The 18,145-nt window shown below is 48.5% G+C and overlaps 2 protein-coding genes across 5 annotated transcripts in view; both read left to right on the top strand.

Moving 5' to 3' along the window:
• Window positions 1–681: 681 nt before the first annotated feature.
• Window positions 682–18,145, top strand: part of Hoxd3 (homeobox D3) — a 37,388-nt gene continuing 19,924 nt past the window's right edge. For 2 of the 4 annotated variants that reach the window (XM_047545473.1, XM_047545475.1), the window contains exons 1-2: window positions 15,872–16,008; window positions 16,641–16,974. The gene's annotated coding sequence lies outside the window, so the exon portion shown is untranslated. Of the gene's footprint in view, window positions 1,093–15,871; window positions 16,009–16,640; window positions 16,975–18,145 lie in introns of those variants that run through there. The other 2 variants (XM_047545483.1, XM_047545484.1) reach the window with 1 other exon arrangement.
• Window positions 15,238–18,133, top strand: Hoxd4 (homeobox D4). Its single transcript, XM_047545488.1, is given in 4 exon segments — window positions 15,238–15,601; window positions 15,604–16,008; window positions 16,544–16,842; window positions 16,844–18,133. Coding segments are annotated over 4 exon segments (756 nt in total). The 5' UTR covers window positions 15,238–15,585; the 3' UTR covers window positions 16,880–18,133.

Below are 18,145 nucleotides of genomic sequence, written 5' to 3' on the forward strand. Positions count from 1 at the left end.
TCACTGGGGTTGGCTTACCCTAGATAAGAGGATAAAAATGAAAATGCTTGGCTACCCCGCTGGGCAAGCCTTTTGTGAAGGGAGGGGAGGAAAAGCCAAGTGACCAAGGTAGGGGAAGATGTTGGGGGGTTACTGGAGGAATGACCTCCCCAGCGCCTGAGCACCCATTTATTTCCTACACGGCAGCCAACTGCAGAGATTTTAAGCCAAATAAAACACACACACACACACACACACACACACACACACACACACACACACACACGTTCCTAGAAAAAAAAGAGAGAGAGAAGGAGGGGAGAGAGGGAGGGAGCGAGGGGGGAAAGGAGAGAGGGACAGAGGAAGAGAGAGAGAGGCAGAGACAGACAGACCAGGGAGGCAAGGGGGGAAAAAGGACAGGAGAAGAGGGACAGAGAGAGAAAGGAGGGAGTAAGAGAGAGGGAGGGAGAGGACAGCAAAAAGCGAGAAAAAAGAGAGCCGAGAAAGAGGGAAAAACATGGCGCTTGCGAGCTGTATGTGCAAAATCCGCAAGGAATTGCAGTAAATTCCTTTTTGTTTGAAGAAAATTTACAACTTGGTAATAGACCTTTTTATGACCTATTTGCGGTCGTCATTGGCTGCGGCTGGTCATGTGCAGGCGCCGCTCGCCTTCACGGCCTTTTTCCTGATTTCCCAGGCGAATTTCCCCCCGCATTCTGCTTTCCCAGAGCCTCACCCCCTCTTTTTCTAACCTTTGTCTCTGCAGAGGTGGGCTCCAGTCGGCGGCTGCGGGGTTTCGGGGTCCGCTGCGGCCTCGGCTCTCCCCCGCGCCGGGCCTAACCCTACCGCCGTTCGTTGGGGCCGCACCGCGGCCGCCTCCGGAGCTGGTGGGGAGCCCGGAAGGAGCCCCAGGCGCCGAGCCCCCCGCGGGCGCTGACACAGTTTGTCGGCAGCCGCAGGCCTGCTAGGAGTGACTAGCCGCGCGGTTCCGACGCGGTTTCTTCTCCAACATGAGCCAGTCCCCGCTGCCCCGAGTGCACGCTGCCGGGCAGTGTTTAGTGGATTACAGCAGCCGCCGAGGCCGACCGCCGCCTCCAGCTGGGCAGCCTCCGGGTAAGAGTCGCCCCTTCCCCGCACCACGAGGGCTGCCTGCGAGGCACTCGAAGCGCCAACCGCCTAGCGCCGTTTGAGGAGCCCGGCCCAGCCCCTTACACATCCCTGGAACCTGGGGGTCCCTGTATGCGCCTCTACCCGCTAATCCATCCCCAGGACTTCCCTTGGGGCCCTGGTGGGGACCGGCTGGGCTCTGAAGTGGAAAGGGGAAGTCTGGTTTCCTCCAGAGGTGGGCAGCAGCAGATGAGTAAATCGAGAGACCCCCAATCCCGACCTGGGTGGGAGGGTGTGAAGATGGTTCCTGTATATTTTAGCTTTGTTGAAATTGTGGAGGTCAGTAAAGGCACCCTGTAGAATAGGACATTGGTTTTGCGGTTTGCCTACGTTCCAAGGTACCTGAAAGGGTGACAGGTGTTTTTTGAGGGTTAGGGCTTGCATGAGGGTGGGGTGGATTCTGTGTACTCAAGAGTGTGCTTGGTTTTTTTGTGAATGATGCTGGCTAATTTTTAGGGTTTAGGGTTTATTGGGCCTTGGGCATGGGGTAAAATTTTAAATATTTTAAATATTTCTTTGGTTCTGAGAGGATTTTTTAATAACTCAAACTAGGTTTCTTTCACATCTGATCGTCTGCAGGTGAATTTGGATTATTTTATGCCACAAAATGGATGCATATTTTGGGACATAATAGTATGGAAAAAGCTGGTTCAGGTCTTAGGATAAACCTACAGACATTTCAGAAATGCAAAGCACTTGTAAATTCAACACCGGGGGTGTGTTTCTCATTTGCCATAATAGAAGAAGGTCTTTTGGCTTTCTAATGTATTGGGGGTTTTGCCTATCAATAAACATTACATAGCAACATTTTCCTCTCTGCTTCAAAACTACTGAACCACACATTTGCTGGGGGAAAAAAAAAAAAAACTTTGCAGAAAAATATACTGTTTTTCCCTCACAGATTTTGAATGGCACTTGAGAAAGCAGTTTGCAAATCCTATTACCGATTCCTTCGTGAAGACGTTGTGAAGTATGAAAACCTTTAGACAATCTGCCGCATTGCGCATGGGGCTGAACTGCGCATGTCAGGGTATCATCCCCAAAGCACTTAGTAGCAAATTCTTATTGTTCCCCCAAATATTTCAGTGTAATAGTGTTGGCTGGAAGAGCATTTCTGAACAATATGTGCCATATTTATAGAAAGGTATTTTTAGTTATTAGCTACGGGATCATGTTCATTTCAAAATGGAGGGCCACAATTTGTGCTAGGTGACATCTACAGAATTGTTCTAAGTCACTAACACTGATCACTAGCAAGTAATAAACTCCTGAGTGATATTTTTTATTTGGAGTTTCTATAATTTGTAATTATTTCTTTAATACAATTTGATGATGTTGAGATCATTCTTTGTAGAAAGAGTTCTCTATTGAGAAGCAGACTTGATCAGGGTTCATTCATAGGCCTTGCCAGGAACTGGAGGTCAGTTGGTTGCAAGGGTAGGGATAGGAGTGGAATTGTGGTTCTTTCTAATGGAGAAGCTGTAGGTTCAGATATTCGTACACTTTTCCCCTGGTTCCTGGCCCAGTGAGCTCCAGTGGCCAAGAACTAGGGTGGTCTGCAGGTTCGATTATGCAGCAGAGATGTCATAGGCAGATACAGAGAATTGAGGAGGCTCTTTGTAAGCTCCACAGTAGCATTGAGCTTATTAGAAAGATATGGTTGGTTGCATCTAGAGGAATAACGCAAATTACATTTCAACCCAGGCCATTAGTCCACTGGGGAACTAGTTAGGGTTGTTGAAACTGACAGAATTGCCCCCGTTGTCTCTGTTAAACCAACAACAAAAATGAAACGAAATGTAAAAACACTTATACCCTAAGAGCTCAGGGGCTAGGAAGTGTAACTCCCAGTGTCCTTGGACAAACCTCTGTTCATTTATAGATTAGAAAGTCAATAGCTTGTCCGGGCCTTGGAGTGTCTATGGGTCAGGCTGTAGCCGGGTTTGTGATCTCTGGTAGGACCAGGAAGAAGAACAAAGCTCACTCTTACAAATGTGGCCAAGATTAGGACTGAAAAACCAACGTGTTTTCCCATCAGATATTCCTCCAAACAAATATATTCACCAGAGTTCTGTCCTCTGAGTCCGAGAGGCAGGAGAAATCGGAACAAAGACAGTATTTCACCCTGGGCTGGCAGGCAGCTGTTAGAGGTATTTACGGCCTTGCCGCAGTGCGGCGGCCAGGCAGGGTTTGTGGGGGCACTGGAAGCTGGGGCGAAGATACCAAGAACTCAGATTCCGATTTAAATACAATTTAGGGCCACGTTTTAGGAAATGATGTAAATAGATATCGTCTTGTTAGGGACTGGTCTCTTAGACTTGATACTTTTGCAGAATGAGGGAAAAGTTGTGTTCTCTAAACATAGGTGGTTTTCCCCGTCTTGATGGACGACTCAGGGAAAGAAGTGCCCTAGATGTGAAATTTCAGATCCAAATGACAACACAGTTATCATTGGCAATATGGAGATTTTGTTGGTTTCGGCGGAACAGGGCTTGCAAATCAGAGCGGTTGAGGCTTTTAGCACAGGTTTTCCTGAAAAAGAGAAGTACATTTCCTGCCTTTTCCAGACGGGGCTTCGAAGCCCCTTTGCAGCCAGGCGCAGGAGCAGAGGATGGTGCCGAATACCGCACTCAGCCTGCACAACTCAGTCCCCGCAACGCCGACCACGCGTGCTAATCCGCCGCGCAGCGCATGTGCAGTGAAATAGCCCAGCCCAGGGATTCAACCAGTGCAGCACCGATGGGGGGAGGGGGCCAGTGGACTCAAGGCAGGAAGATACAACCGGATCTCTCCATTACCCCTTCCCTCAGGATTCGCTGCTCTTCATTCCTTTATTCCAGCCTTCCGTCTAAATATAGCCAAAGAGTTTTGCCCTTGCTATATTATTTTCAATCGTGACCTTAACACCCCAACCCCAATTTAAGTCTGTATTTTAGAAACAGGCTGCAAATATGAGTCAGTAGCCAAAGGAAACAATCTTTTTTAAAAGGTATTTTTACAGATACAGACATAGATATATTTGACTCTCGGGGAAGTGTATAGGTTTTTTCAGCCTGGTGCGTCTGCTTTGGGAAAAGGCCTTTCCTCCTGGCGCCTGTTCAAACCGCCAAACTTAAGGCCAATCCTTCAGGCAGACCATTCCCGGATCTTGTTACGCCAGCGCAGCACGTTCGAGGGCTGGGGTGAGGGGAGCGGCTCAGCGGAGAGCAGTCAAGTAAATAAATAAATAAACCGACAAACTGGAGGGATTTTCCGCCTGGGCTCGTCTAATTAATGGGGGATGCTTGCTTCTGGGCCACGAGCTTGTTGTCTGTGCTAGGGGGTGGGTTGGTGAGAGACAGCCCCCGGGACCTGAGGACGAGCCTCTGGTGCGAGGAGACCTCCGCCGACTGACGGAAGCCCAGAGCTCGGGTTTCCAGAGCTGTCTTCCTGATCTGCTGTCTAGCGCCTTGTCCAGGAGGAGGCGCTGTAGGACAAGCGTCTCGCGGGCTGCGGCACGCCGCAGATGCCCGGGTCGGGGGAAGGAGAGAACACGTGAGCCGCCCCTCCCTTTCCCGGCCCTTGACCTCCGCCGGCAGAGTACGTTGAGACTTGGATGAGAGTCGGAGATGCTTCGCTCATCCTCAGAGGTCTCTTCTGACAGGCAAAGGAGGCAGCTCCCAGGAACCTTAAAGCCAGTGCTAGGATATGGGACCACCTCGTTTTCTCCGCCTTCCCAGAGGGGGCGCGATTTCCGTACGCTATACTCCTAGGAACCAGCAACTGGGATCTATGATGGGACAAGCTGCTCCCAGCCGGTTGGTTTCCAGCCAGACCACCTCTTGCTGCTTTTCCTGTCATTTGCCCTACCCCCAGATTCCTGGTGCCCTCGAAAAGTACATTGTGCAGCGCCTCCTACAGCAAGCTCACTTAGACCCGGGCCTGATCCTGTGACTCCTAAGAGACTTTGAGAACCCCTGGGCAAAATCCATTTACTTTGTGACTTGAGAACTATACACATGTATGTTTTACTCTTCTCAACACCGTGCATGCACCCTTCTCCCACCATATGCCTCATTTCAGGCCTTTGGTACAGGCATTTCTTGCACCAGAGGTTAACACCCAACTTCAAGAACTGTCTCTGACCCAACACCACCGATGCCCTATTGTCTCCTAGCAATGCAGACTTTTGCCCCCTCTTTTCCCTGATTTCAGTGAAGGTTTCTTGGTCCCATCCCAGACTAACTGAATCAGAATGTCCAAGCATGGTAGCCAGGGACCTGCAGTTTAAAAACACCCCACCCCAGGACAAATTAGATACACACTTATGTTTGATAACCACTGGTCCAGTGTCTCTCCTGCTTGGTTCTTTGATCTCCTGAAGCTGTGTTCCTTCTCTGCCTCTACAATTAGGCATCCCTACTTGTACATTTGCTACCACTAAGGTTGAGTAATTGTCTCATTCAGGGAGTCTCATAGAGAGCTGGTTCTGCATTCAAGCTTCCTTGGATTCTAACCTACACTCTACTGCTTATCTGTGGTGTGACTTTTAGGCAAGTAGGAGAAACTCTCAAAGCCTGTTCCTAGTTTGAAAAGTAGGGCTAACAAGAGTATCTTAGTATCTTCAAGGTTGATTGTGCGGAATTTTACTTACATAACACTATTACATGTAGAGCACTGTTCTATCTATCTGCTTTACTTTCATTAACTCACAAGTACTTAAAGTTACACATTTCTAATTATCATTATCCCTTTTATGCTTAGTAGTCAGACTTACCAAAAGAGACTTGGTCCAATCACTAAATTCTTTTTTTTTTTTTTTTTTTTGGCACTGCTGGGGGTCAAACACAGTACTTCCATGCACACTAATCAAGTACTTCACCACTGAGCTACATCTTCAGCCTTTATCAAATCCTTGAATTCTACAAAGAACAAAAGAGAGAGGCTTGATCACACTGGAAGTAGCCCCAAGAAGACAAAGTTCTGGGTCCTATCATTTTGCTTCAGTGAGCATCGTAGTTCCTGGCCTCTTGAGAATCAGTGCCTAGCACCAACCTGTATCAGTGCACCTAGCTCCTTGGTGTGTGGGGGGACATCTCACACCCATACAGGCATGTTGTCTACTGCAGAGGGCATCAGGTCCTTCCTGAGAGCAGGTCCCATTTTCTAGCCCCCACAGTCACCTTCTTCATCACTACCCTTTCCTCCTATCAGTCACACCCACCTCACTGGTTCTCTTATTCATCTATAGCCCCAGAGCAAGGACCATCTTCAGTCTCCTGAAATCTGGAGTGGGGCAGGAACACAAAAGGCCAGTGGGAAACAGCAGAGGAAACTACAGACCACCCCCATCCATCCACCCCATCCCTTAATCAGTTTGCGCACTATGATATAGGCATCAGACTCTAACTGGGGCCAGAGTAATGGCAAGGTATATATTAGGCTTTATTCTTCAAATCTCTTTTGGTTCTTCTACTTCTTTAAACTTCTTTTTATATTTTTATTTATTTACTTTATTTCCTGGTACTGGAGATTGAATCTGGGATGTTTTACCACTGAGCTATATCCCCAACCCTTTTTTATTTTTTTAAATTTATTTGTTTTGGTACTGGGAATTGAACCCAGGGGTGCTTAGCCACTGAGCCACATCCTCAGCCCCTTTTTATATTTTACCTGGTGACATGGTCTTGCTAAGTTGCCTAGAGCCTTGCTAAATTGCTGAGGCTGGCTTTGAACTTGTGATCCTCCTGCCTCAGCCTCCCAAGCTGCAGGGATTACAGGTGTACACCACCACACCTGGCATTTATTTTTTATTTTGAGACAGGGTCTCACTAAGTAGCCCAGGCTGACCTGAAATGTGAGATACTCACATGGCTTTTTATATCTTTATGAAGAGTTATGTAGATATTACTTCAAGCTACACACATATGCATATATCTGCAACCAGGTGTACCTCCTTAGCTTTGGCTTCATGACTTCTGCCTATAGATTTTTTTTCCACAAGGCCCTCCACAGCCTGTGGTTGGGCTGCTTCTCTAGACTTCATTAAAAATCCATGTGGGTAAGATGTTCTCTGAAAAGAGTCTTTTCACCTATCAGCCCTGTCAGGCTGAGTTTTGTCCATGGCCTGGAGTGAGAGCACTCAACCCCCCAGCCACCTCTGACTTCTGTGCCATCTAACCCCAGTTTTCTTTTAATTTAGATGGCTACTGTAACTCTTGCCTTTCTTGGGACCACTGGAACCTTTTCTGGCCCCTAGTCCTGAGTCGGACATCCTTTTCTCTGGGAATGGGTCTTATATCCCACAATTGACCTTTTCTTCTGGGATCACCTTTTCTCTATAGGACTCCAAACAAACCCCAATGACTCCATTGTGGGGGAGCGGGGAGAAAAGTATTATGCTTTGAACACTACAGTACCAGTAATATGGAACCACCTTTTTCTCCTGCTTGGGATTCCCTGCTCACTTCTCTGGCTTTAATCCCAGTCTGTGTCCTAAAGTACTAACCCTGGGTATTCTCCTTATTCCAACTACCTTTTCCCAGGAAGTTCATTCAAAGTGCCATCTTTACCTATCCTGTCTGGTTGTGCAAACATTTAGTTTAAGAGGAGAACTCAACACAACCTCCAGGCAAGAGGCCTCTTAAGAATCATGATCAAAATATCTTTCCCTGGGGCCATAGAGCAGGGCTCATAGGGTGATCAGAGGGCTGACCTGCATTACATTTTTAATAGAGCTGCAGCATCCTGGAATCCCTTCCCTTTCTCTTCCTGTCTGGCTTCCAGGTTGGAGAAGTCATACGAGGGGCCCTATCTTATGGAAGCTCACCAGGCAGAAATGCCCAAGACTTACTCTTTCTAGCTACATGGGAAGGGACAATACCCAAAGTCCTACTTTACCCAGAAATGAATTCCTTACAGGTTTTAAAGAAGGCCCCTAACACACACCAACACACACCAATATTACTACCACTCCCACCATTGATAGTCATTGGGAACCTCCCAAAACACTGGCACATTGCTAGTTCTGTTCTTCCCATTCATGCTCAGTTTGTCCTTCCAGTTCCCCAACTCTTTCTTTCATCTACAGAAGCCCAGAACATTGGGAAATGGCGGGGGGGGGGGGGGGGAGACAAAGGACAATTGTAGGAAGTGGACACTTTCTCCTTAATAATTTTGCCTGGGTGTCCTAAGATCAGAAAATGATTGAAGGTATTTGTCTCAACATATCCCATTCTTTCCTCTTTCTCCTACTTCTTTTTTGTCATTGTTTAAATACACAGAGTGGACTGTATAATATTATCTTCTGGTGTAAGCTACAGTGAAGGTTGTGAGCAAGTCTCAATCCCCATCCTTCATCACCATTCACTCCAAAATATCTACTGAGCCCCAGTTAGGTACCAAGCAGTGTTCCTACTCAGACTGTCTTCTTCTTACTTCAGTGCCATAAAAACTCATCACAAGTGCCTAAAATGTCATAATTAGTCCTTTCATTAATTTTTATTAACTCATAGAAAAGCAAACTTTTCTCAATCCTTCAAACTTTTAATTTTTAAATACGTGATTAATAAGAATTAATTTCAAAGCAGCTCACCTGGTGCTAATGGAATTGGAAACACTTTTTGAAGGGTTATCTATATCCATTATTTTAATCACAGATGCCACACCCTGTAAAAAAAATTCACCTTTATGGCTAATGGAATAAAAAAAAAAGGAGAGGAATGGCTGTCCTACTGTCTGGGCTAATAGCCAGCCCCCTATTTTCTGCTATTGAAAGCAGAATCAGGAAACAGGTTTGGAAATGCATATGGAATGGGGTAGAAATGAGGATATAAAGAGATCTTTGTAAAGAGGGATCTCTTTACGGGACTTTCAGATGGAACTGTTGCAACTGAATTTGATTTACAAATCTACGTATTACGTGTGCCCTACAAATCTATGTGGAATGCCAGTTATCTTATTTGAATAGGCAAAATCACATGTTTTTACACTGTTTGGTGGCAACTCTAGCAGGCCATTGAAGGATGCTGGGGGGCGTCATTTCTCTTTTTGTTTGTTTCCCTAAATGCAGTTGAGGGCATCTTCCCTACTGCCTCCCCCCACTCTCACCTCTCCCGCCTCCCCCAGGCACTGGGGCCCAAGTGCCTTTGCCTTTCCCGGGCTTTCTCAGCAGGACTGCCTCACACTCCCTCCTCCTCTCTTAGGCTGTCCCAGTGGTAGGAGCAGCAGTGGCTAGGTGGGGGTTGAGGGTGGAGGAGCCCTCCTGAAGATCCCACTTAAATTTGGACCCTTTGGTACCAGTGAGCCATGAGTCCTATGGTTGGGGGCATGGTGAGAGTGGAGACATCTGACTTCCTGGGCTTGGGTTCCTTGAGAGCCTCATTTGCTTCCTCACACCCTGTCCCCTTCACACCAGGACTGTTTTATTGTTTTATAACCTTCTTTAGAGCTTCAGTTGCCAAAGATTCCGATGGGGGCTATTCTCCACTTTCTCACTTCACCAAACCCCAAGTCTTGCTGTTTTAAGCAGTTTGGTCACTTGCAAAGTCTTCTCTTTCAGATCTAAGGAAATTATAGAAAGCTCTAGGCATGTGGCTATCTTCAACATTCGCCAAGCCCATCCACAACAATACAGAGGAAGTCAAGTGTTAATTCCAATTGCCATCCCCACCCGAAGCCCACCCAGCCTCTCCCTAACCACTCTTTTCTCTATTGAAACTTGAACAAAATCTCAAATAATTTCCAACTTCTTTCATTTATCAAGTAAGAAGTGGCCTTTGACTTTCCTCTTTACCACATCTAAATCTAGAAAACGATTGAAATAAAGGAGTTGATGGTACTCACAGCGAATGCAGCCAAAGAATCATAAGACATGCCCACCAACCAGTCTTTTCCAAATAGCACTATCTCCCAATTTAAACAGCTTTCTCTGAAAAGATGGTATTTGAAAAGCCTGGGGTATTGATATGAATATGACCTCCCTTGCATTCTGGATATTTGAACTATTAAATCTGAGGGAACAGTTGCAGTGAACCTTTATTTAGTGAATAAAAGTTTAAAGGCAAAGGTTATTTATGGTTCTGCGGAGATGGGACCTGAGTGGCTATTTACAAGCACGTGATTCCAATAAACTTTGTTTTATGGCTTGAGAGTTGACAAGCCAAAATATAATTCCCACCATAAATTAGGTTAGAGCATACAAGTGCAGATGCTTGGTTCCTGGAGCAGCGATAGGAAAGTGAGAGGCTCCAGCCAGCGCCGGGCTCAGAAGGAGACAGTTCTACTCCCAGCTCCCCTGCCCACTAGGAAAGAAAAACAGTAAGTCACTTACTTTTTCCACAACAACTGGACCTGGGGTGGGGGAGGATAGCTCTGCCCTGACTTTTCTGCTTAGGGAAGTCCATTGAAGTTGATTCTAATTTAAGCCTAAACCTAAATCGACATATAGGATGGGAATCTTAAGTTTTCCCCACTCCCTTCTGAACATGGAAAGTTAGGAATTGAAGGCTTCTAACTCACAAGGGCGACTTACTGTCTCTCTCCTCCCCAAGATGGAGCATCTACTTCATAAGTGGAGTAAAGCAGTGATTCTGGGTGGGAGAAAAAAATGAATGTGGAGATGGCTTTGCCCCTCAGATTTCTCAGAGAAGATTGCTATCCTAGAATAAAACTGGAAAAGACGAAAAACTTAAAGCTGAACACCAATCCCTGGAAGAACCACTGCTTTGTAAGATGGTTTGTGGGTTCTCCAGCAATAATTCGTAAACATTGATGTCATAACCAGAGACCTAGGTAACAATCTAAAGAATTGCCATTTACCTTTAAACCCATTGATTTTCCTCCTCCCTGATTATCATTTGGGTCTTCATTTCCCCTGGAAATTGCTCTTTGTTTTAGATTGGAGAAGAGGAGGAAAGGCAAGTCCTAGTCATGCCTGATCCTTTTTTAGGGGGGGAGAGAAGGCAGGTTTGGGAGGGTCACTGGTTGGGATTGAGGAATTTGAAACCAATCTGAAATTAGAAAAGAAAGCTGAATTACTTCCAGAGAGAGAGAGAGAAGGGGAGCTGGGCTAGGGACAGATGGACCGGTCAACCCCTCCAGTAGACCTGCACCCACCCGGCTGACTGTGCTGAAGGCAAGACACAAAGGCCCATTTTCTCCTCGCTTCCCGATTTCCCACTGCGGAAACCCTGCTAAAGACAATCTGAGGCGGGCCAAACAACCAGTAGGGTTTTGCCCAAGGGTGCGGGGAGTGGGGGAGGTGGTGGGGACCGAACTCTCCTATTCTCTGTGGGTCTGCCCTTGGGCACTGCGGTTTGAGAACTTTGCGCAGTTCCCAGGGACGGGCGCCCGAAGCAGGGAGGTCTGGTTCTGGCCTGGGGTGAGGGGATCTGGGCCTTGTCATTTTTCTGTTTCATCTCTTTCTGTTTTATTATTCTGTGGAATTTAAGTGAGCTCCGTTTTCATTGCAACAGGTTCAGGACTGTGAGAGCGCCACTGTAAGTACCTTCCCGTTTCTTCCGAATTGCGAAGAGGCGGTCCTGATCCTGGGAGGTGGTGGGCGAAGGGCCGCGCCAGCGCAGTGGGCGGGTGGAAGAACAGCCCTGCCTCCCCCGGCCTGGCCGGGCAAGGAGAGCTCGCTTTGGGAGGTGGAGGTTCCAAGTTGAGCTCCTGGGTAGCTTTTCTGGGCCTAGTTCACAGTCACCTGCCTAAGGGACGCGCCGCGGGGTCTCGCTCTTTATCTCCTTGGGCCACCCTGGCCCTTCCCGGCCTTCTCAGGCTTCTCGGGCTCGCACAGGTGCAGCTCCGCTGGAGCGGTCGCTTCTGTCAAAAGCTTGCAGCTAATTAGCAGCCCGCCCTATTAAGTAGCGGGAGCATCGCTTCCTGCTCGAACCGACACACCAACACAGTAAACAGCAAGCCAGCGTGATCCCGCTCCTCAGCCTAGTCCAGCTTAATCCGGCCCAATCTCGCCCAGTCTTCTCCTGCCCCCACTATTTAATACACGTATTTAAAAAAAAAAAAAAAAAAACCTCAATGGTCTCGGGTGTGTTCAGCTGGCCCGCTTCTGGGAAGGGCTGAGAATTTGGAGCTTTACATGGACATCCGTCTCCCACCCCTCCCCCAGCCCCAACTTGTCGGTGTGGGCTCTGGGTGAGGAGGGTACAGATCCTTCTTGTTCACCTCTGCTTCTCTGTAACTGCAGTTTAAGAATTTCTGTGCCAGAGCCACTTGTGCCCTAAGGAAACAGCAGGGGTGGGGTGGAGTGGGGTCAGGGACTCCTAGGCTCCTTGGTTTGGAGGTTTGGATCTTTGTGAGCTGCCTGTGCTGCGAAAGACGGGTACGTTTCTGAGGAGGCCTGTGAAGCCTCCAGGAGGACCATCTCAGTAAGATTATGGTATTGGTGGGGAAGTCGAGGAAAAAAATGACCCATCCCTCGCTGCAAACGGAGGTGGTTTTTCTTTTAATGGAAGATGGATGCACAAGGACTGCAGGAACCAGGCATCCTCCCTGTCTTGTGAAAAACCCTCTCTTCATAGTTGGAGAAACTGGGGCTGGTCTCAGGGTGGGATTCTTTGCCCTGCTAGGCTGGGTAATCTAGTCGACTCACTGGGGGCTGTGCTTACCCTAAGATTTGCACACCACCTAGTACCTCTCTATGTCCCATTCTGGTTCAAGTAAAACAGGGCACTGGGCTTCCAGGCTGAGACTCTGGTGTCCTCAGAACCCTCCTGGTCTTGCCCCCTCTCCTGCTGCTCTGGTTCTAGGTGCTTATATCTCTGCCAAGGCTGCTCACTTGCAAACTCACATTTGGCGCCTTGTAGCTGAACACAGCACAAAAGCCGGGGAGATCAAAAGCATTAGTATGGGCAGTTGAGCAAGAGGTGAATATTTAACGCTTTTGTTCATCAATAACTCGTTGGCTTTGACCTGTCTGAACAAGTCGAGCAATAAGGTGAAATGCAGGTCACAGCGTCTAACAAATATGAAAATGTGTACATGGCCCAGGGTTCTCACCCAACTCATCAGGCACCCCCAATTTGTCTGGGCAATGCCTAGGTAGGCCCACTATTCTAGGAAGGCAGGTAGAGGAAGGCGCTTGGCATTAGGGGAAATTGGTGATACTCTCTTGGGATAAAAGATTCAGTAGCCTTAAAGCCCTTGTTAAAAGAGACATAGGGGAAATTCCTGTAAAGTAACTAAAGCAGTTGAACCAATGGGTTAGGGGCATGTGTGCATGCACCAAGAGCAAAGTAGAAGTAAGCAGTCTAATTTGCAAGTCTTGGTGGGGGGAATCTCCCTGCCCACAGACCCAGAATCTGAGACTTAAAAACTAATTTTTCAGTTATAGGTGGGGTGCATCTAAGCAATATTAAAAACTTGGACACCCTTGGCCTATTATCATGCATCCAAAAGCCTCATTCAAGCCAGGAATCCCTCTATCCCTGAAATCTGGTTGGCCTCTAAGTGTATCTGTGTTCTTGATGCCCTGAACTGAGGGGCAAGCCCCAGACAGCACAGAGGCGCTGGGGCGGGCAAAATTCGTGAACTTTTGTACTCTTGTGTGCTGCTGTCGGCAAAAGCAAAAATAATGAAACGTTGTGATATGTTTGTAAAATGATTTTGAATGACCCTTGCCCTGCCCTTCACCATTAGCTCGCCAGCCTCAGCCCAGGGCAGCTGGGTGCCTGTGAGCAGCGCCTGCCTTGGGGTCTTGCAGGAGCAGCAGGGATGGAGAGGCCAGTCGGACTGAGGGCCCAGGAAGGTAAATGTGCGCTTCTGGGAGAACTAGCTTGGCCACCAACCTGAGTTAGCCAAGCAGTGGGGGAAGGAACAAGGAAAGATATTTCCTTTTTGCCTCTTTTGTTTCTGCTGCTGAGGGCATTTACTCCTTTCTGGAAATTATCATTTGATAAGGAGGGAGAAGGTATTTTGGATCCCGAGAGGGGGTAGTAAAGCCACCATCTCTGGGATGCATTATCTTTTTCTTTTCTTTCTTTCTTAAGAAGAATGTCCTGGTTGCTTGCTGCTCAATAACCTTGTCCCTGGCAAAAGAATTAAGGAACTCGTTGCTGCAAATTGTTACCAAGCCTGTCAGTCTACTTGAATTGTCTCCCGAAAATGCTGGTGGCTGTGTTGGGCTGGTGTGGCGCAGAGGAAGAGGCCAGGGCTGGCAGCCGTCTGAGTATCGCCCTGGGTAGGACCTGGAGGTTGTAAACGTTGTCTATATATACCCTGTAGAACCGAATTTGTGTGGTATCCACATAGTCACAGATTCGATTCTAGGGGAATATATGGTCGATGCAAAAACTTCAAGTTTCCCCGAAATAGCCAAAGACGGAGGCAGCTGGTATGGGTCGGCCACCTCTTTCTGTTTCATTACCTTGGACTCGAGCAGGACGGACTGTGCCTGGTGATATCGTGCAGCCTTTTCCTCAAGAAGTTCCTCACCTTTAATAAAGATTCCAGTGGATACTGCTGCAGGAAGAAACCCTGATTGGTTGCATAAATGCAGGGCTAGAAGGCTGAGTTTTGGGGTACTGCAGAGTAAAGTGAATGACCAGCTAGATCCAGCCCTAGCTCTGTCCTCCAGGGGCAGGAGATGTAAAGGTACTCAAATGGGGACTCACTGACTTTATGCGCCCTTGTGTGGGAAGAAAACAAGCTGAAAGGAAGGACAGTGGCCACCTCTGGGGTGCATTTGGGTAGGTGAGGGTCCCCTCACCACCTTTCCACCACAACCTTCAGCTAGCTGTAAGAGACTGGGCATTGAGGACCCTCCTGTCTTATCATCACGGCCCAATTTGGCTAGGAATAGCCCCATCCTGAGCACTGGTCAAAAAGCATGGCAGTTACTCATTGCCTAACTTAATTCAGGCCTGCTGGATTCTGGTAACTTTTGGGTGACCCTGATGAAGACAAAGCCTGACTCCGTCTTTGTATGGCAGAGTCCCCGCTCCCTCCCGCGGGCTGGGCAGGCATTCTGCCGCCTGGGACATTTTGCCCAACTCAGAGGTCACCTTGCCTACTACACTTAGTTGCCTGGTACCTGTGTAGAAGGATTCATTTTCTCTTGAACTGTGGCCCACTTTGGAGGAAGCTGATTTCAGGAGAAGGGTGAGTATAAGGGGAATAGAAGGTTAGCAAAGTCAGTGGCAGACAAAAGCTGAGATTACCTGCTGGAAATAGGGGTGCTGGGGATTTGTACAACATTAACATCTGGTGGGTCCCTCAAATGTGGCATGGCAAGTCACTTGATTACATGTACGTTTATTTAGTTAAATTTGTGAAAATTATGAGATGCTTACCAACCCAGTGATAAACTCCCTCCCTCCCCATTGGTTGGCCTGGTCACATGGCTGCCCAACTTTATTCAGTTGACAGCAAGTAGGAGGGCCCTATGGAAGGAGAAAAAAAGACAACACGAGAAAAATTAGTATTTTCTACCTTCTGAAATTAATGGCCATGAGTTCGTATAGGTGAACTCTAAGTATGTGGACCCCAAGTTTCCTCCGTGCGAGGAGTATTTGCAGAGCGGCTACCTAGGCGAGCAGGGCGCCGACTACTACAGCGGCGCACAGGGCGCCGAGTTCCAGCCCCCGGGGCTCTACCCGCGTCCCGACTTCGGTGAGCAGCCCTTCGGAGGAGGCGGCCCGGGTCCCGGCTCAGCGCTGCCTGCGCGGGGTCACGGGCAAGAGCCCAGTGGCCCTGGTGGTCACTACGGCGCCCCGGGAGAGCCATGCCCGGCACCCCCACCGGCACCCCTGCCTGGTGCCCGGGCCTGTAGCCAGCCCGGCGGCCCCAAGCAGCCGCCTCCCGGGACAGCACGAAACAGCCCTGCTGTGGTCTACCCCTGGATGAAGAAGGTGCACGTGAATTCCGGTAAGGGCATGGGTCCACCGCCCCCACGGCCCCCACCCCAGCCCGTTGGCCTGGGTCCCGGAGGGGGTGTGTGGATGGGGACGTGTGGAGCTTCCTTGGCGCTGCAATTACTCTCTCCATAAATTTTTATAGCTGAGGGAGCAGGCCGGGACCATTGTGGCTGGATGCTTAGCTGTGGGCGCAAAAGGGGGTGGGGATAGGGTGGGGTGGGGGAGGACTCCATTTTCAGAGGAGAGGGAAACAGCGGAGAAGGGCATTTCCAAAATGCTTAGGGATTCCGGAGCCCTTGGTGACCAGGGAGAAAGGGGCATCTGGGGGAATTTTGTGAGGCTCTGGGGGCAGTGAGTGGGTGTGAGGCGGTGGGTGGGAGTGAGTCTGTGCGCCAGAGAGAGGGCGGGAGGGAGGAAGCCAGCCAGCCTGGGAGCGCGCTGGAGGGCCGCGGGCCTCGGGCGCGCCAGGAAGTGAGCGGCAGAGGCCAGGGGCCTAACTAGTGGCCTGGCGCTGACCTGGCTGTACTGTCTATTTTGTCTCGCAGTGAACCCCAACTACACCGGCGGGGAGCCCAAGCGTTCCCGGACGGCCTACACCCGGCAGCAAGTCCTAGAACTGGAAAAGGAATTTCATTTTAACAGGTATCTGACGAGGCGCCGTCGGATTGAAATCGCTCACACCCTGTGTCTGTCGGAGCGCCAGATCAAGATCTGGTTCCAGAACCGGAGGATGAAGTGGAAAAAAGACCACAAGCTACCCAACACCAAAGGCAGGTCATCATCATCATCTTCCTCCTCCTCCTGCTCCTCCTCAGCTGCCCCAGGCCAGCATTTGCAGCCCATGGGCCAAGGACCACCACACGGACCTGACAACCTTATAGAAGTGGGGACTCTGGGCCCATCCCTCCCTGCGCTCCAGGCTGAGCCGAAGCTGCGGGGGCAGGCCGGGCCTGCTGTCACCTCACTGGGCTCTAAGGTACTGTGGGGTGGACCTGGGACTTACAGGCCTCCCTCGGACTAGGTTAGCATCCCGCCTGAGGGCAGCCCCCTCCCTAGAGTGGGGAAGGGGGTGGGAAGGGTGGGCGGGATTCTCTCTACGTATATTATATGGCAGGAGCTACTGAGAACATAAAACCTTGGCGAGTCATTAAACTCATGAAAATCTCAGCTGTTGGATTTTGACTTTGCAATGAGGTTGGATGCTTTATCCAGTAGGAATTTGGACATTCTCCCCCACTCCACCCCTCCAGGGAGCTTTGTGGTTTAGTAATGTGGGGGAGTTGAGGCAGAAGGTTGGCCACTCTGTGCTAGGTGCTTTCAGTGGGAGCAGGAAAGCTGGGCCAGGATTTCTGAACTTTCTAGGTTGTCATATTTCAAGTGTGATAAAAAGAAAACATTTTGCTCCCAGTGGTCCCATGCCCAAAAGAAATAAGTCTAAGAAGGAAATGGAAACGGGTTATTTTATGTTTAGATTATATTTGCTTAAATATTTATTTGTTGGAAAATGGGGTACAGAAATAACTGACACTATCATGCCAAAAATCTTTAGATGGTGAAAGGAACTGAGCTTCAGGGAGCTGGATCAGTTATGTGTGGACTCACTCCTGGAAGTTACCTACATTCTGAACTCCACTCCCTCCCCATCCCTGGAAAGAAATAAAGGGGACCTTAACCCTTCTAGGGAAAGCAAAGGATCCATTTCAACCTTGAGTTCTTTAAAAATATATTTTCACATGTGCTTGTTTTCCAGCACAGTGCTTATATACAGTTCTGGGTGATTAAAGGAAAGGGGAAAAAGAAAACAAATGGTTCAACATTTTCCTTCTGGGGAAAGAAAACAAAACCTCTGTGCTCTGGGCCATCAGATAATGACTCAGATACTGAATTTTCTGTTCCAACTGGATTCCAAATAGCTCCCAATCTACATAGCAGGATTTCATAGGAATTGGTGTTCTGGCCTATATGGGGGAGGGTTTGTGCACTTGGCAACAGTGGGTAGGAAGTATTGCTTTAAAAAAGAAACTAATTGAATCTAGAAGTGTACAAAAGTTGGTCTTAGGGAGTTTTCCCCCTGAAATTTTGATTTAAGAAAAAAAAAAAACCCTAAGGAAGTTTTTCTCAATCCACTAATTAGAAGCAGAAATTAC

The sequence above is a fragment of the Sciurus carolinensis genome, chromosome 3 (genome assembly GCF_902686445.1).
Source record: "Sciurus carolinensis chromosome 3, mSciCar1.2, whole genome shotgun sequence".
NCBI lineage: Eukaryota > Metazoa > Chordata > Mammalia > Rodentia > Sciuridae > Sciurus > Sciurus carolinensis.